Here is a 27,637-nt window from a genome sequence, read left to right on the forward strand (position 1 = left end):
TGGGTCAGCATGGACCAACTTGGGCTGAAGGGTCTGTCTCTGTGCTGTAGGACTCTATGACTGTAAGAGGAAGGAGAAGAAGTGGATGTAAAGTGATCTGGGAAAGAAGCAAGGGTGGATTGAGGAAAGAAGGGTTTTCATTCAGCCCTTGGCTTGGGTATAAAGGCTGTACCTGGAAATGTCTCCACATGACTCCAGGCCCGTAGTGATGTGGTCGACTCTCACATCCTGTCAATGAATAAAAAAACAAATCCATAGCAGGCAGAGGCAGGTACAATTACAACATGTAAAAGACATTTGGGCAGGTGCGTGGATTGGCAATGTTTCAAGGGATATGGGTCAAAAGTAGGCAAATAGGGCGAGTTCAGTTCAGGAACCCTGGTAGGAATGGACGAGATGGGCCGAAGGGTCTGTTTCTGTGCTCTATGACTCAATGGGGTTGACTCCTAATTGCCCTCTGACATGGCCCTAGCAAGCTATTCGGTTTTATCACTCGGGTGTAGGGTATCTAGGAATGGGCAATAAGTATTAGCCTTCCAAATGAAGCTTTCTCCCTGGAAAAACCATCTGCATGTTCGCCTGGGTCTTGACCAATTCAGGACGTTGATGATTCTTTGCTCTTCTTTTCCCCAGGTGACAGCAAATGTGGAGAAGGCCCTCACTCTCTTTGGTCAGCTGCTCAACAAGAAGGTCTTCCTGCTGACCTTCATCCGCACCCTGGAGGCTCAGCGAAGCTTCTCGATGCGTGACCGGGGCAACGTGGCCTCGCTGATTATGACCGCCCTCCAGGGTGAGATGGAGTACGCTACCGGGGTCCTCAAGCAGCTCCTCTCGGACCTGATCGAGAAGAACCTGGAGAGCAAAAACCACCCGAAACTGCTGCTGCGGAGGTGAGTCTGAGGGGGACCTGCTGGAGGAATGGGTGCTGCCCCTAACTCTCCCAACAGCCACTGAACGCAGTCTACATGAATAACATCCCCTTATCGTCTGATTGATTTGAGCAAACTATAGGTGCCATGCCTGCAGGGGGAGTCTGTGCTGGAGTTTGGCTTTTCTGAGGTTTGGGATTGGGCAGTTTGAACTGTGGGCATTACAGGTCAAGCTGGTCGTGTGGCATCAAGGATGGCAGACTTGAGTAGTGTATGGTTTGGTAGCTAGTCTGCAGCCACAGTGTGCCAATGCAGCACCTAGTCCAGACAAGACCATTGGACCATAACACCATAAGAAATAGGAACATTTCTTAGGCCATTCAGTCCCTCGAGCCTGCTCCGCCATTCAATAGGATCATGGCTGATCTGACGTTCCTAACTTTCTTGCTCGTTCTTCTTAATCCTTGATACCCCAACTGATCAAAACTTTCAACCTTAAATATACTCATGGACTCTTTCCCCACAACTCGCTGCAGCAAGGAGTTCCAAAGACTCTCAACCCTCTGAGAGAAAATAAATCGTAACTTTTAAGGATTTTACTCCATTAGGGAAAGTTATGAGTAATTCCTGGTTTTCAGGGTAACCAGGTTTGGAGCATCCAACCCCTCGTGCTTTGTTTCTTCGCCGCGGGAGGGGGACCATTTAGTGTCAACTTTTAATTTCCAACAAGCTTCCAGAATGCAATTTTGGTGTTGTCTAAGGACTTGACCCTTGCAGTTTCAAAGGGTTTGCCGTGTTTATGGAACTCTCCTGTTCAGTTCTAGGCAATAGAAAACAGGAGCGGGTGTACTTGGCCTTGGAGAAACACATTAGAATGGCTCTGGGCTGGAAGGGGTTAAATTATGGAGCCAGGGCTCTGAGACTAAGCTTGTACCTTGGGAGGTCAAGAGACAGAAATTTTTCAAACTTGAAAACAATTTGGTGGGGAGATTATGGAGGAATGATCTCTCCTGGTGGGTAGTCAAGAGTTAGGAGATGTTCTTGAAATTAGGGTTTTAGGGGATTTACAAAACATGTAACTGGGGTCAGTTGAAATAGCAAACGATAAAACTTTGTTGGTAAGGCTATCGTAGGATGGGGGGGAAGGCAGTACGAGGGAGTTGAGGTGCAGATCAAATCATGCAATTGAATGGTGAAGCAAGCTTAAGGGGCTGAATGGCCTGCTCTTCAGTCAGTCAATCAGCTACAGAGAGAACTTGCAGGCAACGCAAGGATAAGACAGTATTTGAACTGTAACAGTAAACAATTTCCTTATTTGACACTTCAATTTCCTGGACTAAGATCAGTGCCTCATAAAACAGGAAGGTGGTTCAGTCTATGACAAACCGAGGTAGGAACGCAGGCTCCAAGTTGGAGACATTCTGTAGTTGGTGAAGGGCTTATACCTGAAACCTCAACTCTCCTGCTCCTCAGATGCTGGCTGACCTGCTGTGCTTTTCCACCACCATCCTTTTCGACTCTGACTCTCCAGAGTCTGCAGTCCTCACTTTCTGCTGTCGTTGTGTCAACCCATGAAGTGTCTCAGTAATTCCAGCTCACTGCCCCAGTGTGAAAGGAGACGAGGGGCAAGGAACAAGGAATGGACTGGAAATAACTCACCCACGTGAGTTCGCTGGGCCTCTATTGACAGGCAACAGTGAACACTCCTTTTCATCCATTTGGCTGATCAGGTTTTCAACCACTTTCTCCCCGTAACCTTTGATCCCCTTGACAATCAAGAACCTATCTATCTCTGTATTAAATATACTCAATGACCCGGCCTCCACAGCCTTCTTTGACAGTGAATTCCATAGATTCACCACACTCTGGCTGAAGATGTTTCTCCTCATCTTCATTCTAAAAGGACTTCCCCTTACTCTAAGGCTGTGCCTTCGGGTCCTAGTCTCTCCTGAGAATGGAAGCATCTTCCCAATGTCCACTCTGTCCAGGCCATTCAGCATTCTATAAGTTTCAATTAGATCCCCCCCTCATCTATTCTAAACCCCGTTGCATATGGGCCCAGAGTCCTCAAACGTTCTTCATATGTTAAGCCTTTCATTGAGAGGCTTAACTTATGAGGAATGAGAGTGATCCCAGGAATGAGAATCCCAGCTGCTCCAGAGGTGTGTAATGACATCTGTGAACAGGCTGATTAGAAAAAGAGGTTAATAGTAACAAAACTGAATGGTGGAACAGGCCAGTGGCCTCCTTTAATAGATTTGTAAGGAGATGAAGGTGCAGTGCACCATCAGTTGGGATATGATAAATAAAACATTCCACACTGACAGAATGTGAACATTTCTTCTCCTCTAAATGTGAACTGTCTTGGCAGGTGCTTGGTGCTCTCTGCGTTTAAACATCAGCCAGCTTTCACTTGCGATTCCCATCGTCAGCCCCACAGGCCTCTTCTATGAAGATGTGAAGCATTGACTCACTCTGGAACTCATTAATGTACGATCCCAAGACTCCTCATTTGCAGCAACTGCAGTATTCGGATGTGTGGGCATGTCCTCCAGGGCCTGAGAGAGGAAAGGTTGCAGTTGAATAGGGCAAAAAAAAACTTGCGCGTAGAATGTCAGTGTAGAAGCGAGAGGAAAGTTGGTTATTTTCTCATTGTATATGACGGCAGATTGGGGGAATAGATTGGGGGGAAATGATTGGGAAAAATTGACTGGCAAACCCACAGTGTGCCTTCTATTAAAGAAGAGCTTTCAACCCATTTCACTCCCTCATCTGTCCAAAACTGTCGCTCCACAATCATAGAGTCATACAGCACGGAAACAAACCTTTCAATCCAACTAATCCATGATCATAATCCCACCTGCCGCGCTAAGGCTATAAACCTCCAAACATTTCTTATTCATGTACTTATCTAAATGTCTTTTAAATCCTGTAACTGTACCCACACCCACTACTTCCTCTGGAAGCTCATTCCACACACGAACCACTCCCTGCGATAAAAAAACTCCCCCTTATGTCTTTTCTAAATCTTTTTCATCTCACTTTAAATAGATGCCCTCTAGTCTTGAAATCCCCCACCCATGGAGAGGAAATGTTCACATCCTGTCAGTGTGGAGTGTTTGGTTTATTGTATTCCAACTGATGGTGTTCTGCATCTCCACCTTATCTATACCCCTCATGATTTTACAAACCCCTAATAAGATCACCACCCAACCTCCTACGCTCCAGTGAAAACGTCCCAGCCTAACCTGCCTCCCCTTACAACCATTCCCGGCAACATCCTGGTTAATCTTTTCTGGATCCACTCCAACTTTAATAATTAACAGTCCTTCAGTTTCAGTTTTGTAACATCAGTCTGGAACAGAGTTTGGCGGGTTATGCACAAAGAGCCCACAAAAGTACAAAGTTCAAGCATCCTCTCCTTTTACAGACGGTCAACATTTACAAATGTATTCCTTAATGTGGGTGTCAGTGGCAAGGCCAACTGTTGTTGCCCATCCCTAGTTTCCCTTGAACTCAGTCTTTTTCTAACTCATTGCAGAGTGCAGTTAAAGGTCAGCCACATTACTGTCGGTCTGGAGTCACATGTAGACTAGGTCTTTTCCCCAGGTAGAAGGACTTCAAAACTAGAGGGCATAGGTTTAGGATGAGAGGGGAAAGATTTAAAAGGGGCCTAAAGGGCAACCTTTTCATGCAGAGGGTGATCCGTGTATGGGATGTGCTGCCAGAGGAAGTGGTGGAGGCTGGTATAGATACATCATTTAAATGGATGGGCATATGAAGAGGAAGGGTTAAGAGGGATATGGGCCAAGTGCTGGCAAATGGGAGAGATTAGGTTAGGATATCTTGTCGGCATGAATGAATTGGACTGAAGGGTCTGCTTCCGTGCAGGACATCTCTATGACCGCCTTGACATCTCCTCATGTGGCTCAGTGCGTGGGACTTTCCAGAGTTATGATGGTGCGATATGAATGCAGATTGCTGTTGTACACGAGCTGTGCATTGCAATGCTCACCCTTTCCCACTGTGCTTTAGCCGAGTGCGTTTGCTAAGTGAATGAGCAAATGCATAACGGCTTGTGATGCACAGCAGTATTGAAGCATTAATTAACTCAGTCGGTTGGTGTCACAAATGTCATGTGTTGCTGCAGTGCAGTTAGCATTGAGTTTAAGACTAGACATTCTGACTCTTTGAAGCTGAGGGGGACAAATGCATGTTGTGAAAGAGACATGAACCCCTGTATGAGTGCAGACCCCAGCAACCTCTGCTCCCTAAATATGAAAGTGCATGCATTTAGCGTGAGATATAGATAAGTCAGGAGTTGGAGCCATTGTCCTGGCTGTGGGCTGCAAAATCGATATCAATTGGTCTAAATCTGGTAGTCCCACTCAAAGAAACATCGGGGGGCAAATTCAATCTCATTGAGAGCTACAGTACCAAAGAAAGCCCTTTGCCCCATTGTGTCTGTGCTGTATGCACCAGTCTGTGGCAGTGAAATAAGAATGGGGGCAATGATGATGATCTTTGAGGTAGAGAATTGACTTTCATTACTGGATCAGTGTCAAAAGAGCTTGACTCTTTGATTTGATTTATTGTCAGATGTACCCGGGTACAATGAAAACTTTTGTTTTGCATGCAATATGAGCAGATATTATTTGATTTGATTTATTGTCACATGTATCGAAGTGTAAAGCTTTGTTAGAGAGCAGTACAGGGAGCTCATAGTAAGCAAGGACATAGAGATCATAGGGTGAGGGAGAAAACTTAGACAGAGTAAGGCATACAAAGTTACACCAAACAGGACGTACACGAAGCAACATTAACAGATCAACATTATTTGAAATTGGAAATTTGAAATCACGGCAGGGAAGAAGCTGTTCCTGAACCTGTTGGTGCGTGTGTTCAAGCTGCTGTACCTCCTGCCTGATGGAAGAGGTTGTAGGAGAGCATTACTGGGATGGGAGGGGTCTTTGTTGAGATTGGCAGCCTTTCTGCAGCAGCTGACTGTGTAAATGGAGTCCACGGATGGGAGGTTGGCTTCAGTGATGGTCTGGGCTGTGTACACCACCTTCTGTAGTTTCATCCGGTCCTGGGCAGAGCGGTTGCCGTAACAGGCCATGATGCACCTGGACAGTGTCCTTCCTGTGGTGCATCTGTAGACGTTGGTGAGGCTCCTTATGGTCACGCTGAACTTTCTGAGCTGCCTGAGGGACAACAGGCGTTGTTGTGCCTTCTTGAGCATTGTGTCTACGTGGGAAGTCAGGACAGATTGGCGGTTAGCGTCACTGTGAGGAATTTGACGCTGTCCACCCTCTCAAACTCACTTCCGTTGATATAGATGGAGCGCATTCTCCTCCTTTCTTTCAGAAGTCAATGATCAGTTCTTTCATTTTGCCGACATGGAGAGAGAGATTGTTATCAGTGCACCAGGTCACCACACCTTCCATCTCTTCCTGTATTCTGACTCAGACCATATAAAGTGCATTAGGGTAATAGAGCAGCATGAGACCAACATTAAATTTAAAATGTTAAAGGTTCATCCTGAAGTCTAGTAACAGCAGGTAAGAAGCTGTTCATGAATCTGTTGGTATGTGTGGGTTTAAGCTTTTGTATCTTCTGCCTGATGGAAGAGATTGGAAGAGATTATGACCAGGGAGGGAGGGGTCAATGATGATGTTGGCTGCCTTCCTGAGGCAGTGAGAAATGTAGTTGGAGTTAGTGGATGACGGGAAGGATTATCCAAGGATTTTGTTCCTGTGTCCTCAGGACTATTTAGTGTTTGCATTTTAAGTCTTAGACAAGCACAAAATCCAACTACCAAGAAATACTGATCAACGAGGAGTTTACTTTCCATTCTTACCTCTTGGTTTTAAGTCAATCAACTTTTGAAGAATAAAATATTACCTCCATCGTTCACTTGTGAGCTGTCTCTCATCCTCTCCCCCTGTCAGCTTCCCTCTGTCCTCACCACCACCATCCACAACCCCCCCCCCTCCATATTCTTCCACTCTCTGGTTCAGTTCAAGAGCTGTTCACAAATTAGAATTAATGAGCATTGATAATCAAGAAATATTTTAATTACTTTGCTGGGGATGTTCCCAAGGTCATTATCATGCAACACCGTTGAAGTGTAATCAGATCTGAGGTGACATTTTGGTGATTTATGTATTAAGTTGGCTAATTAACTTAATTGGTAAATTTTAATTGGAATTCGATATTTACTTAAAAGAATGCTGGGCACTTTGAGGTGATCAACTATTCTATGTAGCTGTCTGTCTCTATCTCTTTCCTTTTCTCTGCTGGTAAGATTTTTCATTTTAATGTGAACTCTTTCACCTCATTCTGTTTCAATCGTGTTATCTGAGGATTATCTCCATTTTTTCAGATTGCTTTTCCTTGAATTGGTGCTTCCCAGTTTCTGACATGCTTGAGTTTGCAGTTATCTAACAGTTATGTTTTCACTTGTCAGAACTGGGTTAGGTCCCAACCTCAGAGATGTCAGGACTGTAGCCTCTCTGCATGTGATCACTCAGGGTCTCCAGGCAAATGAAGCCTCAAGCTCAGGAGAAAAGAGTCTACAATCCGAAAATTTGCCTCAAAGTGCAAACAAACCACAGTAAAGGGTCTCTTCTGAAGTTGAGGCAAAAATGCATTGTGTCAGCCTGTTTTCATTCTCTTCCGTAGGGCGGCATGGTGGCTCAGTGGTTAGCACTGCTGCCTCACAGCACCAGGGACCCGGGTTTGATTCCAGCCTCGGGTGACATTCTGTGTGGAGTTTGCACATTCTCCCCGTGTCTGGGTGGGTTTCCTCCTGGTGCTCTAGTCTCCTCCCACTGTCCAAGGATGTGCAGGTTAGGTGAATTGGCCATGCTAAATTGCCCGTAGTATTAGATGCATTCGTCAAGGGTAAACATAGAGGAACGGGTCTGGGTACATTGCTCTTTGGAGAGTGGGTGTGGACTTGTTGGGCTGAAGGGCCTGTTCCCACACTGTAGGGAATCTAATTTAATCTACATCATTACTCTGTGTCCAGGTGTGTTTGATGGAGACAGTGCAGATGGAGCTTTACTCTCTCCAAGTCCTGGGAGTGGTTGATGGGAACAGTGTATAAGGAGCTTTACTTTGTTTCTAACCCTGTACTGTCCTGGCCTTGGAGCATTTGGTGGAGAAAGTGTAGAGAGAGTTTTACTTTCAGTTTAAAAGATTAGAGTGAGCTTTACTCTGCATCTAACCTCGTGCTGTCCCTGTCCTGGGAGTGTTTGAATGCACGTCAGGTATTTGAATTGGGAAACGTATTCCATTTTCCACACTCTGTTAGGTAAACACAGAGATGAGCTCAAGGACAGTAGAATGTTAATTTGGCCGTGGGTTCCTGCGACTGCTGTTCAAGCAATTGTTTAATAAAAAAAAGCTTCCAATTATGAACAGAAAATGTCTTCATAAGGTGCCTGTATCTTGGAGACTTTGGGGATCCAATTAGCTGGTCAATGCTGAAACGGAGACTGAGTTAAGATCAGTTTGGTCAGAAAGTGTAGTGTTTGGAGAGTGAGATGGATGTTAGAGTTCCTGACCCCCAAACTTGCCCTCTTGAACCCCTCTGTGCTGTTCTGCTTTGACACAAACCCATGTACAATTTTCTGAATTTTATTTGAAGTCTGCATGGGATGTGGCATCTTAGCTGGCATCCAATTATACCCCAGTCAGCTCAGTAAAATGTCTATCAGAATCCCCTACGTTGGCATCCTGGGTTGCCAATGGTCTTGGCCAGTCAGATTACAAATTCTTAAAAGTCATAGCAACTTGGTTCTCATCAGACACCCAGACTGTTCACTTCAATTGACGTTTCTAACCCTGCTCATAATGCCAGCCTCATGAAATTCTGATCCCCAAATCACTAAACACACAACTCCCAAATTTTTGACAGTCTCTCATCTCAATCCCTGACTCATTATTCCCCACTGTGCCCTAATCCCTGACTCACTAATAACCCCCCTGTGCTCCAATCCCTTACTCACTAATTCCCAGCCATCCCCCAGTCCCTGACTCACTAATTCCCCCACGTTCTCCCAATCCCTGACTCACTAATTCACCCCAACCCCCAATCCCTGACTCACTAATTCCCCCTGTGACCCAATCCCTGACTCACTAATTCCCCCCTGTGCACCAATCCCTGACTCACTAATTCCCCCCCAATCCCCAATCCCTGACTCACTAATTCCACCTGTGCCCCAATCCCTGACTCACTAATTCACCCCCGTGCCCCAATCCCTGACTCACTAATTCCCCCCTGTGCATCAATCCTTGACTCATTAATTCCCCCCAACCCCCAATCCCTGACTCACTATTTCCCCCCATTCCCCCAATCCCTGACTCACTAATTCTCCCCAACCCCCAATCCCTGACTCACTAATTCCCCCTGTGCCCCAATTCCTGACTCACTAATAACACCCAATCCCTGACTCACTATTTCCCCCGTTGCCCCAATCCCTGACTCACTAATTCCCCCGTCCCCCAATCCCTGACTCACTATTTCCCCCCATCCCCCAATCCCTGACTCACTATTTCCCCCCATCCCCCAATCCCTGACTCACTAATTCCACCCCGTCCCCCAATCCCTGACTCACTAATTCCACCCGTCCCCCAATCTCTGACTCACTAATCACCCCCACATTCCCCAATCCCTGATTCACTAATCCCCCCACCCCCCAATCCCTAACTCACTAATTCCCCCATCCCCCAATCTCTGACTCACTAATTCCCCCTGTGCCCCAATCCCTGACTCACTAATTCCCCCTGTGCCCCAATCCCTGACTCACTAATTCCCCCCAACCCCCAATCCCTGATTCACTAATTCCCCCCCATCCCCAATCCCTGACTCACTATTTCCTTCCGTCCCCCAATCCCTGACTCACTAATTCACCCCCATGCCCCAATCCCTGACTCACTAATTCCCCCCCCGTGCCCCAATCCCTGACTCACTAATTCCCCCCATGCCCCAATCCCAAACTCACTAATTCCCCCATCCCCAATCCCTGACTCACTAACCCCCCATCCCCCAATCCTTGATTCACTAATTCCTCCCCCCCATCCCCCAATCCCTGACTCACTAATTCCCCCCCATGCCCCAATCCCTGCCTCACTAATTCCTCCTGTGCCCCAATCCCTGACTCACTAATCCCCCCATCCCCCAATCCCTGCCTCACTAATTCCCCCTGTGCCCCAATCCCTGATTCACTAATTGCCCCCCATCCCCAATCCCTGACTCACTAATCCCCCCCATCCCCAATCCCTGACTCACTAATCCCCCCATCCCCCAATCCCTGATTCACTAATTCCCCCCCATCCCCAATCCCTGACTCGCGAATTCCCCCCCCCTTGCCCCAATCCCTGACTCACTAATTCCCCCCATGCCCAATCCCTGACTCACTAATTCCCCCCTATGCCCCAATCCCTGACTCACTAATCCCCCCTTGCCCCAATCCCTGACTCACTAATTTCCCCCATGCCCAATCCCTGACTCACTAATTCCCCCCTATGCCCCAATCCCTGACTCACTAATCCCCCCATCCCCCAATCCCTGACTCACTAATTCCCCCTGCGCCCCAATCCCTGACTCACTAATTCCCCCCCTGTGCCCCAATCCCTGACTCACTAATTCCCCCCCCCGTGCCCCAATCCCTGACTCACTAATTCCCCCGTGCCCCAATCCCTGACTCACTAATTCCCCCCGTGCCCCAATCCCTGACTCACTAATTCCCCCCCGTGCCCCAATCCCTGACTCACTAATCCCCCCCATTCCCCAATCCCTGACTCACTAATTCCCCCTGTGCCCCAATCCCTGACTCACCAATTACCCCCTGTGCCCCAATCCCTGAATCACTAATACCCCCTCACTGTGTCCTAATCCCTGACTCACTAATTCCCCCCCATGCCCCAATTCCTGAGTCATTAATTACCCCCTGTGCCCCAATCCCTGATTGGGCTAACCCCTGACTCAATAATCCCCTAAAACCCCACCTTCCTCCCCAAATCTCTGACACATGACGGTCCTCTGGGCTGCAAAATGTGTAGTACTGTTTGGGATAACCAATAAGTCACGCTGCCACGACTAGAGTAAATGGTTTAAGGCTAGAGCTGCTTTTTTTAGCACACTTTTATGACATTATATCCCTGCGGATGGTCTGGAAAAGATAGTTCTACTGTTACGAGATGAAATTGTTCGATATATCTTGACATTTATAACATTTCTTTTCAATAGGACTGAGTCTGTTGCTGAGAAGATGCTGACTAATTGGTTTACCTTCCTGTTGTACAAGTTCCTTAAGGTAAGACGATACCAACTTTACTGTTGAATTGTGGTTTATATTGAGGTTAGTGTAAGGTCCTCTGTATACAGTTATTATCAAAGTTGTCTCCTTCCATTCGTCTATTCCATCAGACATTCCTTTATAACCAATGTTGCCTTCTCAGTGGTTAATGCTCTGACCTTTGACCTTTCTTCCATCAGCAGTTTTGTATTTAACTATACAACGGTACAGCTGAGGAACAGGTGCTTCGGCCCATCGTGTCTGTGCCAACCATGATGCCATTCTAAACTAATGCCATCTGCCTGCCATCCCTCTATTCGCTGTCTATTCATGTGTCTGTCTCAATGCTCCCTTGTTTTTGTATTAGCTCTTCATGTTGTGATCACCTCCTCTTCTGTAAATTGCAAATGGAAGAAAGTGTGGAAGCTGGGAATTTGTTTCTGTCAGGCAGGGATACCAGGACCAGTGGACACAGCCTTAGAATTAGAGAGGGTCAATTTAGACGGGAATGAGGAGACATTTCTTCAGCCAGAGTGGGCCTGTGGAATTCACTGCCACGGAATGCAGTGGCGGCCGGGACGTTAAATGTCTTCAAGGGAGAGATTGATAAATTCTTGATCTCGCAAGAGATTAAGGGATATGGGGAGAGTGCCCATCAGCCATGATTGAATGGGGGAGTGGATTCGATGGGTGAAATGGCCTTACTTCCACTCTTATGTTGTATGGTCTTATGGAAATATCAAGAAGAACTGCTCCTGTTTAAGAACTGATAAATCTTTTGTGACCTACTGGCGGTGAAGATAAAGAAGCGATTTGAGGCATCTCGACGTTAATCTTGAAGAGGGGTCTGATTGGCTGGAAGGCCTGTTTCTGACGCAGAGTGATGCTAACGTCACAGAGTCAATTTCTGCACCAGTTGAGGTTACTATGAGATTTCTCCTTTGCAATGTCACCTGAGCCTGAGCCACGCTGACCCTCAGGTTAAACCACCACCAGTCATCTCTCTCTGTTGAGAGGGCAGCTCTATGGTTTTATAAGGCAATGATGACTTTACATTTAGTCTTTAATTCAAACCTGGAGGCCCCAAGACAACTCAGAGGGCCTGGTGAACCTATGGCTATATCTATCTCAAAGCCGAAGGGGGCCATTCTGCCCATCTTAGGTTTGTTAAGAAGGCGTACAGTGCGTTCGCTTTTATTGGTGGAGGGATTGAGTTTCGGAACCATCAGGCCATGCTGCAGCTGTACAAAACTCTGGCGCAACTGCAGTTGTAGTATCATGTACAGTTCAGGTTGCCACATTGCAGGGAGGATGTGGAAGCGACTCTCTGTGTGGAGTTTGAACATTCTCCCCGTGTCTGCGTGGGTTTCCTCCGGGTTCTCCGGTTTCTTCCCACACTCCAAAGATGTGCAGGTCAGGTGAATTGGCCATGCTAAATTGCCCGTAGTGATAGGTAGGGGGTAGATGTAGGGGTATGGGTGGGTTGCGCTTTGACGGGGCGGTGTGGACTTGTTGGGCCGAAGGGCCTGTTTCCACACTGTAAGTAATCTAATCTAATCTAATCTAATCACTGGAAAGGGTGCAGAGATTTACCAGGATGTTGCCTGGTATGGAAGGAAGGTCTTATGAGGAAAGACTGAGGGACTTGAGGCTGTTTTCGTTAAAGAGAAGAAGGTTAAGAGGTGACTGAATAGAGGCATACAAGATGATCAGAGGGTTAGATAGGGTGGACAGTGAGAGCCTTTTTCCTCAGATGGTGATGGCTAGCACGAGGGGACACAGCTTTAAACTGAGGGGTGATAGGTTTAGAACAGATGTCAGAGGTGGGTTCTTTACTCAGAGAGTAGTAAGGGCATGGAATGTCCTGCCTGCAGCAGTAGTAGACTTGTCAACCTTTAGAGCATTTAAATGGTTATTGGATAAACATATGGATGATAATGGAATAGTGTAGGTTAGATGAGCTTTAGGTTGGTTTTTGCAGGTCGGTGGAACATCGAGGACTGAAGGGCTTGTACTGCGCTGAATGAGCATCTCACCCCTGCACCATTATCTTGTCTTCTTACTGTAGCTCTGCATATTTCAAATGGCCATCTAATTTCCCCTTGAATGCCTCAGTTGAACCGACTCCTCCACACCCCCTGGATTTCCATTCCAGATCTCAAACCACTCGCTGCATGAAAAGATTGCCCCTTGTATCGCTTTTACTTGTTTTGTCCAATCCTTTAAATCGGTGCCTTCTTGTCCTCAGTCCTTTCTCAAGTGGGAATCGTTTAACTTTATTATTGATAACAATCATAACAGCAAGGCAGACTCGCAATCCAGAGACTCATATCATGAGTTCAAACCCCACTACGACAACTGAAGGCATTTAAATTCAATTAAATAAATCTGGAATTAAAACCTCATCTCACTCATGGTGTCCAGGCAACCATTACTGATTGTAAAATCACAACCATCTTCCTTTTTATACCTGACACATAGGAAGATGGTTGTGGTTGTTGGAGGTCAGTCATCTCAGCTCCAGGACATCTCTGCAGGAGTTCCTCAGGGTAGTGTCCTAGGCCCAACCATTTTCAGCTGCTTCAACAGTGCCCTTCCCTCCACCATAAGGTCAGAATTGGGGATGTTCTCTAATGATCGCACACTGTTCAGCTCCATTCACAACTCCTCAGATACTGAAGCAGTCCAAGTTAAAATGCAACAACATGTTCACAATATCCAAGCTTGGACTGAAAAATGATAAGTAACATTCACAGGTAATTGCCATCTCTAAGAAGAGAGAATTTGATTATTACCCCTTTACCTTAAATGGCTTCATCACTGAATCACCCCACTATTAACATCCTGGGGGTTAGCATTGACCAGAATGTCAACTGGACTCTTCACAAAAATACAATAGTGATAGGAGCATGTCAGATGAATCCTGCAGCAAGTAACTCACCACTTGATTCCCCAAAACCTGTCCACCATCTAGAACGCACGAGTCAGGAGTGGGATGGAATACTCCCCACTTGCCTGGATGGGTGCAGCTCCCAACAACACTCAAGAAGTTCAACACCATCCAGGACAAAGCAGCCGCTTGATTGGCACCACATCCACAACCATTCGCTCCCTCCATCACCGACGCTGAGTAGCAGCAGCATCTATAAGATACACTGCCCTAACTCATCAAAGCTCCATCAATACACTTCCCAAATTTGCATCCCCTATTGTATTGGAGGACAAGGACAGCAGATAGTGAACACCACCCCCTGCAAGTTCCCCTCCAAGGCACTCACCACCCTGACACGGAAATCTGTCGCTGTTCCTTCGCTGTCACTGGGTCAAAATCCTGTAACTCCCTCCCTAAGGGCTTTGTGGGTCTGTCTACAGCACGTGGACAAGAAGCTCACCACCACCTTCTCAAGGGGTAGTTAAGGATGGGCAATAATTGCGTTATGATGCCCATGTCTCGCAAACAAATATAAATGAAGCCCATTTGGTTCACTAATGTAGTATAGGGAAGGAAATCTTACCTGAACTGGCCAACATGTGACTCCCGGCCCACAGCAATGAGGTTTCTTCATCGCTGTCTTGTGGTGTGGTCTAGCATGACCCTCAGTTCAAGGGCAATTAGGGATGGGCAATAAGTGCTAGCTTTGTCTGCATCCCATGGGAGACTGAAAGAAATCTGATATCACTTCAAGGCCATGGTTGTGTAGAATTAACTTGGCCAAAATGGGAAAAAGCAACACATTCTTAGTAGGCAGAGGGGTTCAAGGGAGAAGATATGTTGTGAGGTGGCGAGAGACAAATCAGACTTACAACTCCTCAGGTTGAGAGGAAAAGGGTTGACATTAATGATTGGGAAGTGAATGCCATTTCCCTAACTCAATCATAGAATCCCTACAGTGCGGAAACAAGCCATTTGGCCCATCGAGTCCACACCGACCCTCCAAAGAACGTCCCACTCAGACCCACCCCATCCCTGCATTTCCTATGACTAACCCACCCAGCCTGCACAGTGGGAGGAAACCAGAGCACCCAGGAAAAAAATACCCAAACAGACACAGGGAGAATGTGCAAACCCCACACAGACAATCACCTGAGGCTGGAATTGAACCCAAGTCCCTGGCGCTGTGCGGTAGTAGTGCTAACCATTGAGACACTGCGCTGCTCATTATTGTAATTCCAAGGCTAGAGCTGAGATTAAGTATTAAAACACAGAGAAGCTGTCTCTCACAAGCCCCGAAAGTGCTTTCTTCATCAATAATGCACAGCACAAGTGGCTGTTTGCTTTTAAGTTCTGTAACTTGCAACATCAATGAGTGGAAGAGAAGAAATTGCATCTACACTGACAGGCCTTTGCTGAAATGCAATGTGCTGTCCAAATAGCGTGTATTTTATGGGAGACACTGACCATTGCTTGATAAATAAAATAATAGGAATGGCTTGTATAGAAGGTCTAATTTTCTAAAGCTGTGTGTACATCCAAACGAAGCATCGATTTCAAAGGAATAAATTGGATTATCAGAATTTTATTTCCCATTAAACTTAGTTCAAAGCAGAGAGGAAGGATCATTTATTTTAAAGGCATTCGATATTTGTGCTGCACTTGGAATGACGCATACGATGCAGCCATTGAGTCTAATACAACAGAGAAGCTGGCTTTATGAGACTATGTCTCTCCTCTGAAATATTAGCCTGGTGTGTATGATCCATGCAGATCTCAACCCGCTTCCTCCCTGAGTTATTGGGTAGACTTTGTTATGATTCTACAGCATTTGAAATTGAGGATCAACTATGACCATATTGAATGGTGCAGCAGCTTTGAGAAGCTGAATGGCCTACTCCAGCATCTAATTTCTATGCTTTTACTTGAGTTCTTTGGGGCTCCGTTAGCTGGATGGCTGTTTAGTGATGCCAGCAGTGCAGGTTCAACTCCCACAACGGCTGAGACTACCATGAAGTTCCCGCCTTCCCCTTACCTGAGGCATGGGGACCCATCACTGGTCCTCTCTCTCTCGCTTTACCTTTGCCCCTCCCAGTGATTCCCAAGTCTGCTTCCAACCTTTCCAGCTTTCCGTTCTAATAACCGGGAAGCAGCCTAAATCCCAGTTCTAGATCCTCTCTCTTTTTCATGTTCCAAGCACGGAGGTGTTGGTGACTCAGATCCCTTGGATGTTCTGCAATATTTCTCCCAAGTCTGACCTCTCTTGCACTCATTTCCGCTACCACCGTTATTGTCCATGCCCACTTCCCCTGACTCCCTGAGAGATCAAAGACCTCTCTGTGTCAGGTTCATCCAACAAAGGCCATCCATAACTCTCTGGGGCAGAGAATTCCAAAGGATTCACAAACCTCTGTGTGAAGGAATTTCTGTCCTTAATGGTTGGCTCCTTATCTTCAGACTGTGCCCCAGTTTCTAGATCCTGTGCCCCCATTTTTCTTTTAGATTCGTCAACCAACAGGCACAATATCTCTAGTGTCTACCCTGTCCAACCCTTTTCAGAATCTTGAACATTTCAGTGAGGTGCCCCCTCTCTCCTGAACAGGCCCAAGTGAGTCAATCTCTCCTTAAAGCACAACCCCCTAATCCCAGGGACTGATTCAGTTAGGCTTTGCTGTGACCATAATATATGGGAATAGAAGTAGGCCATTCAGCCCATCATTCAGTGAGATCATGGCTGATCTGATCATCCACCTTCCTGCCTTTTCCCCACAACCCTTGATTCTTTTACTGATTAAAATCTGTCTCTCTCAGCCTTGAATATACTTGATGACCTAACCATGACGGCCGGCTGTGGTAAAGAGTTTCACAGATTCCCTCCCCTCATCTCTGACTAAAATGTGCAACTTCTTATTCTGAGATGATCCTAGATTCTCCTACAGAGGGAAACAACCTTTCAGCATTGACTCTGCCTGGTCCCCTCAGAAACTTGTTTGTTTCAATAAGGCCGTCTTTCATCCTTCTATATTCCCACAAATTCAGGCCCGGCCGACTCAACTTCTCCTCATAACACATACTTGGTATTAACCTAATGAACCTTCTCCGCTGTCCCTCCAAGACTGTGTATCATCACTGGGAAAAAGAACAGGTCCCATCAACTGAGCCCTCTTTATAGTCTATTGATTGGCTAGGCCTGTAGCCTCAATTAAATCTCCAATGCATCAATAGCAGATGAACAAGATGCCATCGTCTTCATTTATGGTATGAGGGCATCACTGGCTAGGCCAGCATTTATTGCCCATCCCTAATTGCCCAGAGGGCAGTTAAGAGTCAACCACATTGCTGTGGGTCTGGAGTCACATGTAGGCCAGACCAGGTAAGAATGGCACTTTGCTTCCCTAAAGGACATCAGTGTCCCAATAATGTTTCTATAAGGTCAAAAGTGAGACATTCATTACAATCACACAACATTCGATATCATCGTTATTTCTCAGTTACTGAAACAGTCCAGGCCCACAGACACTGAAATCTGGACATTAGTGACCCAGATGAGTTTTTCCATCAGTGATTCATGGTCATCCTTAGGCTGTTAATTCTAGATTTAATTTTGTTGAATTCAGACTCCACCATTTGTCATGGGAGGATTCGAACCCCAGGACATGACCTGGGTCCCTGGGTAATCAGTGCAGCAAGAATACCAACAGGCCATCGCCTCCCCAACAGGGGGAACTAGGATTTTCCTCTTGGCCCCTTTACTCTGAGGTGCCCCAGAGAACACTCCCTAATACCTAGAGACATCAGGCCAAGAGAAACAGAAAGTGCTGCAAATCCTCAGCAGGGTAGGCAGTTTGTGGGAGAGAGGAACTGTGTTCATGTTCTGACCTGGTGACCTCCCTGCAGCTATTTGAGGGCTATCCTCCAGGTCTCATACCCCCAGCTGGTGTGCAGATTAAAACCTTGTACAATCAAGTCAGTTAGGAACGGTAGGAGGCCATTCAGCCCCTCGAGTCTTCTCTGCTGTTCATTAAGATCATGACTGACCTGATTGTGTCATCACCTCCCCATTCCCCTCCTATCCCCAATCACCATTTGACGCTCTTGTTCGTCAAGAATCTATCACCTTCTGCCTTCCGGATATTCAGTGACTATCCTTCCTACTTCCACCGCTGTCCGGGGAAGAGAGTTCCACCAACCCATGACCCTTTGAGATAATCAAAATGTTCCTCTTTTAAAATATACTGGTTAGTTTGAGAATCCCTACAGTGCAGAAAGAGGACATGCGGCTCATCAAGTCTGCACTGACCCTCTGAAGGGCATCCCGCCCTATCCCTGTAACCCCACATTCCCCATGGCTAACCCATCTAGCCTGCACATCCCTGGACACTATGGGACAATTTAGCACGGCCAATCCACCCTAACCTGCACATCCCTGGGCACTATGGGGCAATGTAACATGGCCAATCCACCCTAACCTGCACATCCCTGGGCACTATGGGGCAATGTAACATGGCCAATCCACCCTAACCTGCACATCCCTGGGCACTATGGGGCAATGTAACATGGCCAAACCACCCTAACCTGCACATCCCTGGGCACTATGGGGCAATGTAACATGGCCAATCCACCCTAACCTGCACATCCCTGGGCACTATGGGGCAATGTAACATGGCCAATCCACCCTAATCTGCACATCCCTGGGCACTACGGGGCAATGTAACATGGCCAATCCACCCTAACCTGCATATCCCTGGGCACTACGGGGCAATGTAACATGGCCAATCCACCCTAACCTGCACATCCCTGGGCACTACGGGGCAATGTAACATGGCCAATCCACCCTAACCTGCACATCCCTGGGCACTATGGGGCAACGTAACATGGCCAAACCACCCTAACCTGCACATCCCTGGGCACTATGGGGCAATGTAACATGGCCAAACCACCCTAACCTGCACACTTTGGAAGGAAACCGGAGCACCCGAGGAATCCCACACAGACACAGGGAGAACATGCAAACTCCACACAGACAGTTGCCGAGGTAGAAATTGGACCTGTGAGGCAGCAGTGCTCACTGCTGAGTGTCACACTCATCTGTCTCACAAGGGGATGCTTTTGCCCGAAGTGCTGGTATGGTTCCCAGAGGGGAAAAAAAATCAGCAATACACAGAAATGAAAGCATTGGTGTTCCATACAGGTCAGATCAGTGGTGTGTCATTGGCAGGTTTTGAGGAATTCTTGATCTGGACTAGCACCACGTCTTGTGTCCCAGCTTTGATGATAACCTCCCACTTTTCCCTGCCAGCCTCTGAGCCCTCTTCCATCTCTTGCACTGACGTCACCCTGCCCTCTGTGTGGCGATAGGGTCCCCGTCACTGTGCTGCTGCAGAGCGTGTGTCAGTGGGTGGTTGGGGTTCTGTGCCCCTTGGCCAGGAAAAGATGGCGATGGCTCCTCACTCTGCGTTGCCAGCTCTCCTCAGGCAATTGTTTGAGAGAATCTCCGACATCTCAATCTATTCCCTCCCCACCCCCACACCCCCCTCCACCCCTTCCATACCCAACTTAATTTAATGAAGTTACATTCACAGATTAAAGGTAATTTTTGAGACAGGCACGGTGTCAGAGGTCCTGGCTGTGATGTATGTGTGCTGGAGCTCGTTAGCAGCTGTCTGTTTAATTATCAGAGATGATAAGGAGATGCTAACAGCATATGGTGAGAGAAGGATTGTTAGTGCTTTCGGTTTGAACAGGCACATAAGAGGAGGAGCGAGGCATGTAACCATAACCAGGAGCAACCTGACATCTGTAATGTGAATTAACAAAGTGAAGCCCAGATCTCTATCCAGGCAGCTTCAGACCACTGGATTTATTCTGTACTTTGCTTTTTTTTCTCTCTTTGATATTCACCAAAGCTGTTCCTTCAGTAAAAATGCCAGTTATTTTTCTCAACGAGAGATTTGCTGTTTCCCCGTCTCCACGGTGATGATTGTGGTAGATATATTCTCGCTCGCTCCATCTTAATCCTTTCATCGTGCTTCCCTGACCGTGCTCCCTTCACATTCTCACTGTCTTGACCAGCCTTGTGTGCACGTATCTGCTCATTACCATCTCTCTCAACACTTCTCAGTTTACAAAATACATTTTCATTTCCTCCTCTTTTCTTTCCCCTTGCACTTGTTCTTTCGCTCCTGCACTCTGTCTGTCTTCCTGCAACTGCATTCCCTGCTCACTCATTAATTCACTCACTCACTCTCTCTCTTCCTCTCTCTCACTTCCTGTCACACACGCACGTTCTCTCCCACAATCATACTCTCTCACACACTCTCTGTCACATATTCTGTCACACTCATACTCTCTCTCACTCACACTTTCTCTCTCGCTCTCACACACTCTCACACTGTCTCACACACACACTGACTCATACACACACTCTCTTTTGCACTCTCTCATTCATACACTTGTTCACTCTCTCACACTCACTCACACACTGTCTCACACACTCTCTCACATACACGTGCACACGCGTACACATGCACTTTTTCACTCACACTGTCTCTCACACTGTCTCTCACTTACATTCTCTCTCTCTTTCTCACACACACTCTCTCTCTCTGTCACACACACACTCTCTCACACACACACTCCCTCACACACACATTCTCTCTCTCACACACACACTCTTTCTTTCTCTCTCTCTCTCTCTCACACACACACACACACACATACACACACACACTCTCTCTATCTCTCTCTCTCTCTCACACACACACGTGCAGGAGAGAGTGCATTGTTTGAAGGATCTGGTCAAAACCCTGACGAAGCTCCTGTCCTGGATTCTTCTTGTCATTCCAATGGGGCTGCCATACCAATATGCAAGGGGAGAGGTTGAGAAGGAGAGTCCTTTATGGTCACCTCAGTCGATATGGGGAGTCTACCCCTGTTATTGACATCACTGTACATCAGAAACCCAGGCTTCTGCCATCAGTGCTAACTGGACGTCCCAAGCTGTGGGAGAGGGCCCTTGGCGTTCTTAAACAATCAATCGTTTTGGACTGAGATAAGAAGAAATTTCTTCAACCAAAGGCTTGTGAACTTTTGGAATCCTCTGTCCCCAGATACTGATGGATGATTCATTGTTGAATACATTTAAGGCTGGGTTGGAGAGATTCCTCGTCCCTCAGGAATCAAGGGATCTGGGGATCAGTGCAAAATGTTACTAGCATTATTGATGGAGCAGCTGGAAGGGCTGAATGGCCTAATCTGCTCCTATTCTTGTGTCATGGATCACTTCTGACCACTTTGGATATCTTCAGGGGGTCTCTGTCACAGCCATGTGACTGTGTTAACTATCCAGGGAATTCCAGTGAGTGCAGGTTCAAATCCAATAGTACCAGGTAGAGAACTTAAATTGGATTCAAAAACATAAATCCAGAAATATAAACTGTTAGTGAGAGTGACCGTGAAGGTATCGAGTTAAGGAATGTGCCATCCTTATCCAGTCTGTGAGTGATTCCAGTCCCATAACCAAAATGCTTAACTGGTCCTCAGATCAAACAGGAGAACAGTCAACGATGTTTACACCTGGAAGTCAACTGATAGCCCCTTAGCTCTTTTACCCTGCACTGTCTCCAGGTAATAAACTATATCCTTCTAGTGATGCCAACACATAGAATGGCTATACTGCAGAAAGAGGCCATTCAGCCCATCAAGTCTACACGGATGATTTGAAGAACATCTCATCCAGATCAATTCCTCCACCCTAAACCTGTAACCCCATATTTCCCATGACTAACCCATATAGCCTCCACATCCCCAGACACTATGGGACAATTTAACGTAGCCAATCCACTCTAACCCGCAAATCTTTGGACTATGGGAGGAAACCGGAGCAGGTTTTAAGAAGATTTGTAGCTCAGGTTGAGGTTTTAGATGTAGCAAACCTACATCCAAAACCGGAGCACCCAGAGGAAACCCACACAGTCATCCAAAGATGGAATTGAACCTGGGTCCCGAGTGCTGTGAGGCAGCAGTGCTAACCACTAACCATCGACTGATTTTTAAACAAAGATACTTTGAATGGAATTGAATCTGGGTCCTGAGTGCTGTGAGGCAGCAGTGCTAACTACTGAGCCACCACGTCGTTATTCCTTTCGGGAAGTAAACTGCCATCCTTATCCTGGTCTGGCCTACATGTAACTCCAGACCCACAGCAATGTGGTCGACTCTGAACTGCCCTCTGCATGATTAGGAATGGGCAATAAATGCTGGCCTAGCCAGAGACACCCACATTAAATGAGTGAATAAGAAACATTTTTGTTTGGTCTGAACAGTTGTGTTGCTGCTAAGTTTCCATGTGAGGAGGTTTGGTACCAGGCGAGGTTCGGCTCAGCAATTATTTTTGTCATTCTGTAGATCGTGGTGCTGGTGTTCTCTGTGCCCATCTTTGTCCCCTCCAACATAACGTTAAGCTCGCTATTTCCTCTTCCCGCCTTGCAGGAATGTGCCGGGGAGCCACTCTTCATGCTGTACTGTGCCATCAAGCAACAGATGGAGAAAGGACCCATCGACGCCATCACTGGGGAGGCACGTTACTCTCTGAGTGAAGACAAGCTTATTCGCCAGCAAATTGACTACAAGACTGTGGTAAGTGTGTTGACTTTTCTGGTCATCAACACCCCAGGAGCTCCCATCCTGCGTGGAGAGACTCTGTACATTTTCATTCTTTAGCGCAGGATCCTGATCTTCAAGATTTCTCCAACATTCCAAAGTTGGCAATTAATTTACTGTGCCCATCGCTTATGCCAATCTTGTGTCATCCTTTACCAAGATGATAATTGCATGGTTACAGCTGTTGAGCACAGATACTTGGTAAATTATTTGTTTGGGTTCCGCATTCAAACCTTTTAAATGGGGCACAATCAGCAAGGAATTGTGTCCAACCCTTTCCCTCTTGTTTGATTTTCACTGGTGGTTTTCTCTCTCTCAAACTCTTTGTTGTTTGCCAGTTTTTCTTCTCTGGGCACCCATCTCCTCTTCCTTCCCCTCCCCTCCCTATCCTCCCCTGCTCTGCCCTCCCTATCCCCCCTTCCTATCCCCCATCCCCCCCCCCATCCTTCTTTCCCCATCTCTCCCTGTCCTCCCCTCCCTATCCCCCTCCCCATCTCACCCCCCGTCCTCTGTTCCCTTCCCCTCCCTTGTCCTCCCCATCCCCATCACCCCTCTCCTTCCTATCCCCCTCCCTTCCCTTCTCCTGCCCTCCCTATCCCCTCCTCCCATCCCCTGCCCTCCCCATCCTCCCCTCTCTGTTCTCCCTTGTCCTCCACTCCCTATCCCCCTCCCCATCTCACCCCCCCGTCCTCTGTTCCCTTCCCCTCCCTTGTCCTCCCCATCCCCATCACCCCTCTCCTTCCTATCCCCCTCCCTTCCCTTCTCCTGCCCTCCCTATCCCCTCCTCCCGTCCCCTGCCCTCCCCATCCTCCCCTCTCTGTTCTCCCTTGTCCTCCACTCCCTATCCCCCCTCCCCATCCCCCCTCTCCGCCCTTTCCTCCCTTCCCCTGCCCTTCTGCTTCCCCACACTCTCACCCACCACCCCCATCCCTGGGTAGGGAGGGGTGGGTTTCAATCAAGAATCGTGCTCCTCCTCCCTTTGAATATTGCAAACTGACTGTATGGCAATCCAGGAATGAACCACAAGTTACATTTATATAGCACCTCTGACATAGTAAACTATTCACGATGCCTTGACAATGCCATTGTCAACCAGAACTTGACACCGGGCAGTACAGAGGATTAGGGTTGGTCACCTAAAACACCTTTCACTGTCTCAGGACCTGCCACCATTATGAATAGACCAAACCCTCTCAAAACGTATCAAGGAGCTAGCCTAGACCCTAACTTTTATCTTATTTAAAGGGGAGTGTAAGGCATGGCATTCCAGATATGATTCAATTGGTTCAAACTACTCAGCTTTAAGTAAAATCCACTTTATCTTTACACCTTGGTTAAAATACAGACATAAAATGAAGAATTGGCATAACTCAATTTCTACCGAAATACTTAACAAAATAATATATTTAATTGCTGCTCGTCAACTGCTCCAATTTAGCAGCATCTCATTAACACACCCTTGGCAAAGGCAAATTCAACAAACCAGATTTCCCTCACTTGCTATCTCCTCCAGTCCAGGGAAGGAACACCAACAGAATGGATCTTGGAGCAGAGAGAGAGAACCAAATCTTTTTGCAGCAGCAGAGAGGGAGAGCTGCATCTATCAGCTTCAATGCCAAAAACCACAAGATTAGATTTCCTACGATGTGGAAACAGGCCCTTTGGCCCAACCAGTCCACACTGACATCCGAAGAGTAACCCATTCAGACCGATTTCCCCTCTGACTAATGCACCAAACACTATGGGTAATTTAGCATGGCCAATTCACCTAACCTGCACATCTTTGGACTGTGAGATGGAACCAGAGCAAACCCATTTGGGCACAGAGAGATTGTGCAAACTCCATACAGACAGTCACCTGAGGCTGGAATTGAACCTGGGACCCTGGTACTGTGAGGCAGCAGTGCTAGCCACTGAGCCGACCCCTTCCACAACTGAAAGCAAAACTAAACCCCTGGGTCTGTGTGAGTCAGACTCCACCCACTCATGCTTCTTTTGTCCAAGTTTTTAAAAACCCAAACCATTTACTCTGCTTTCCACAGAGCAGATTCCTCACCACCAGGTTTACAACATTACCCCGTCTCCAAGGGAACCAGACACATCTCATCACACCGTCCTCTTGAAAGGTAGTTGCTGTTGAAGTGTAAGAAACGGGCAATCACTCTGCGCACGACAAGATCCCACAAGATAAATGGCTAGATAAACTGTTTGTGCAAATGTCGACAGAAGGACAAATGTTTGTCCATGATTTCAGGGTTCATCCTCCCTACAGTACCACAGTGAATGGCAGCCTGTGGGGTTTTGTTATGACTGTTTTATGCACCTCGGATTAACCTCTTACCTGACACCAGCACCTCTGACACTGAGGCACCCTCCACCCCCACCGACGGTGGGGCACCCTGACAATATGGCATCTCTGATAGTGAGGTACTCCCAACAGTGTGGCACCCCCAACAGTGTCTCACCCCTGATCATGGGGCATCTCTGCCAGTGCAGTACCCTGACAGTGTGGCACCTCTGACAGTGAGGTACACCCAACAGTGTGGCACCCCCAACAGTGTGACATTCCCCGACAATGGAGCATCTCTGACAGTGTGGCATCCCCAACACTACAGCACCCCTGACAATGTGGTACCCCGTGACAGTGTGAAAGCAGTTTCCAGTCCTGGAGTGGGGTCACTGATTGTGGGATAGAAGGATCGCGGATCTTCTCCATGGTCATCATCACACTCTGCTGTTTCCGGTATGTAGTTGCTGTCATGGTTCAGGGAAAAGCAGCAGCCATTTTGTGAGAAACCATCAGAGGACTGGGTCTCAAGGCATTAGTTGAGGGCGAAATGCTGGCCTCAGAACCTCACTTTTGAGGAAGCCTTGACCAGTCGAATGCAGAATGCAGCCTTTCTGAGGTTATCACATTTAATGTACTAGCCCCTCACTCGTGTCTCCTTTCCATTGACAGACCCTGAACTGTGTGAACCCGGAGAATGAGAATGCCGCTGAGATTCCTGTCAAGGTGTTGAACTGCGACACTGTCACACAAGTGAAGGATAAACTGTTGGACGCGTGTTACAAAGGTGTCCCTTACTCGCAACGCCCAAAGGCAGCAGATATGGATCTCGGTAAGAGCTGACGTCATTGATAAACTGCTCTTGGAGAAAATGGGAAATGGCTTAAACTGAAGATATGGAGTAGCCTTTAGAGTAAGACAAATTGTGGCCCTGAATTGCATCTCACGGGGTATTTGCTGTCAGCTCCACTTTGTCCAACACATTTAACCTTAAGCAATTTTCCTGTCAAAGTCACTGGCAGTACATCGGGTAACGGAATACAGAGGAACCTCAATTATCCGAATATCAAATATCCGAATATTGGATTATCCGAAGGAGATCTCGAGGTCCCGATAGAAACATTACATCAAAGATGTGTTTCCAACACTGATCGTGTCTTCTGTTTGCAGTGATTAAAAGTGAACTCGGCTTACTGAAATGCTGTTGAGAACAGTCCTGAACATTGATGGGAGCCCAGGCACTATCTCCAAGTGACTGACCTCCCACCCTTTCTCTCTCCCTCCACACTTTCTCTGGAGTTCTACGCAGGGTTGGACTGGATTGGGGGGCAGGGCTCACACGCAGTGTGCTGCTGCCTCATCTCCTGAACGGGGAACGGACTTAACAGAAAACTCCGAGCCCCAAGAGGAAAGGCATTGAATCAATTAACCGAATAATCAATTATCTGAAAGGAATAGTGCCCGGCCCATCTCGTTCGGATAATCGAGGTTCCTCGGTAACTGAGAATCTGAGGCCTTGGAGAGTGATAGGAGCGTTTGTTTATCTCCTTATCAATCCCTTCATTTAATCCAAATGTAAAACCACCTTAAGCTGCTCTGGATAGGGCAATGTAACAAACCTAATCAATCAGTTAATGAAAGCTTCTAAATCAAAGTAACATTGTCTGTGGGGAATGAGGTATCCCAGGCCCACCAGTGTTTGAAGGCATTTTCAAAAGGTCTATTTTCTTTTTATTCATGGAATGAGGGCATCGCTGGTTAGGCAACATTTATTGCCCAGAGGACAGTTGAGAGTCAGTGCTGTGGGTCTGGAGTCACATGTAGGCCAGACCAGATAAGGATGGCAGTTTCCTTCCCCAAAGGACATTAGTGAACCAGATGAACTGAATTGAATTTTTTGTCACATGCACTGAGGCACAGTGAAAAGCTTTGTCTTGTGAGCAACACAGGCAGATCACAGAGTTAAGTAGCATAGATAGTAAATAATAGGTAAACAGTGGCAAAAAGAAACACAGGTACGCTGTACAGGCAAATGTTAAGAGTGTGTGAGTCCATTTAGTATCCTAACAACAGTCAGGTAGAAACCAGCTTTTCCCAGCAATTGATTTGTGGTTATTGTTAGGTTTTTAATTCCAGATATTTATTGAACTCCAATTCTACTATCTGCCTTGGTGGGATTTGAATCTGAGTCCCCAGAACATTATCTGGATTAACAGGTCTAGTGATAATACCACTAGGCCATCTCCTACCTCAACAGGGCAAAGGAGGGTGGGGGTGTGGAGGGGTTGGGGAATGGTAGCATAATGCTGCTAGGTTACCAATCCAGGAGGTCAGACTGTTGCCCTGGGGACCTGGGTTCATAACCCACCATTGCAGCTGGTGCAATTTAAATTCAGTTAACTAGTTCATCTGGTATTAAAAGTTGGACTCAGTAACAATGCTCCTCAGTTGTTGTTAAAGCCCATCTGGTTCACTAGCAAGGCAACAGTGCTGACCAAATGTTCTTAAACTAAACTAATCCCACCTGCTTGCATTTGGCCCAAACATTTCTTATTCATGTAGTTATCCAAATGTCTTTTAA

General features: G+C 47.0%; 1 protein-coding gene across 2 annotated transcripts in view; it reads left to right on the plus strand.

Moving 5' to 3' along the window:
* The window catches only part of LOC140483586 (plexin-A1-like), a 555,554-nt gene that overhangs the window by 494,540 nt on the left and 33,377 nt on the right, over window positions 1-27,637 (plus strand). For both annotated transcript variants that reach the window (XM_072581813.1, XM_072581815.1), the window contains exons 22-25: window positions 634-890; window positions 11,128-11,194; window positions 22,599-22,745; window positions 25,729-25,888. In XM_072581813.1, coding sequence (XP_072437914.1) covers window positions 634-890; window positions 11,128-11,194; window positions 22,599-22,745; window positions 25,729-25,888 — 631 coding nt within the window. The remainder of the gene's footprint in view (window positions 1-633; window positions 891-11,127; window positions 11,195-22,598; window positions 22,746-25,728; window positions 25,889-27,637) is intronic.

Source organism: Chiloscyllium punctatum, chromosome 12, assembly GCF_047496795.1.
Source record: "Chiloscyllium punctatum isolate Juve2018m chromosome 12, sChiPun1.3, whole genome shotgun sequence".
Taxonomy (NCBI): domain Eukaryota; kingdom Metazoa; phylum Chordata; class Chondrichthyes; order Orectolobiformes; family Hemiscylliidae; genus Chiloscyllium; species Chiloscyllium punctatum.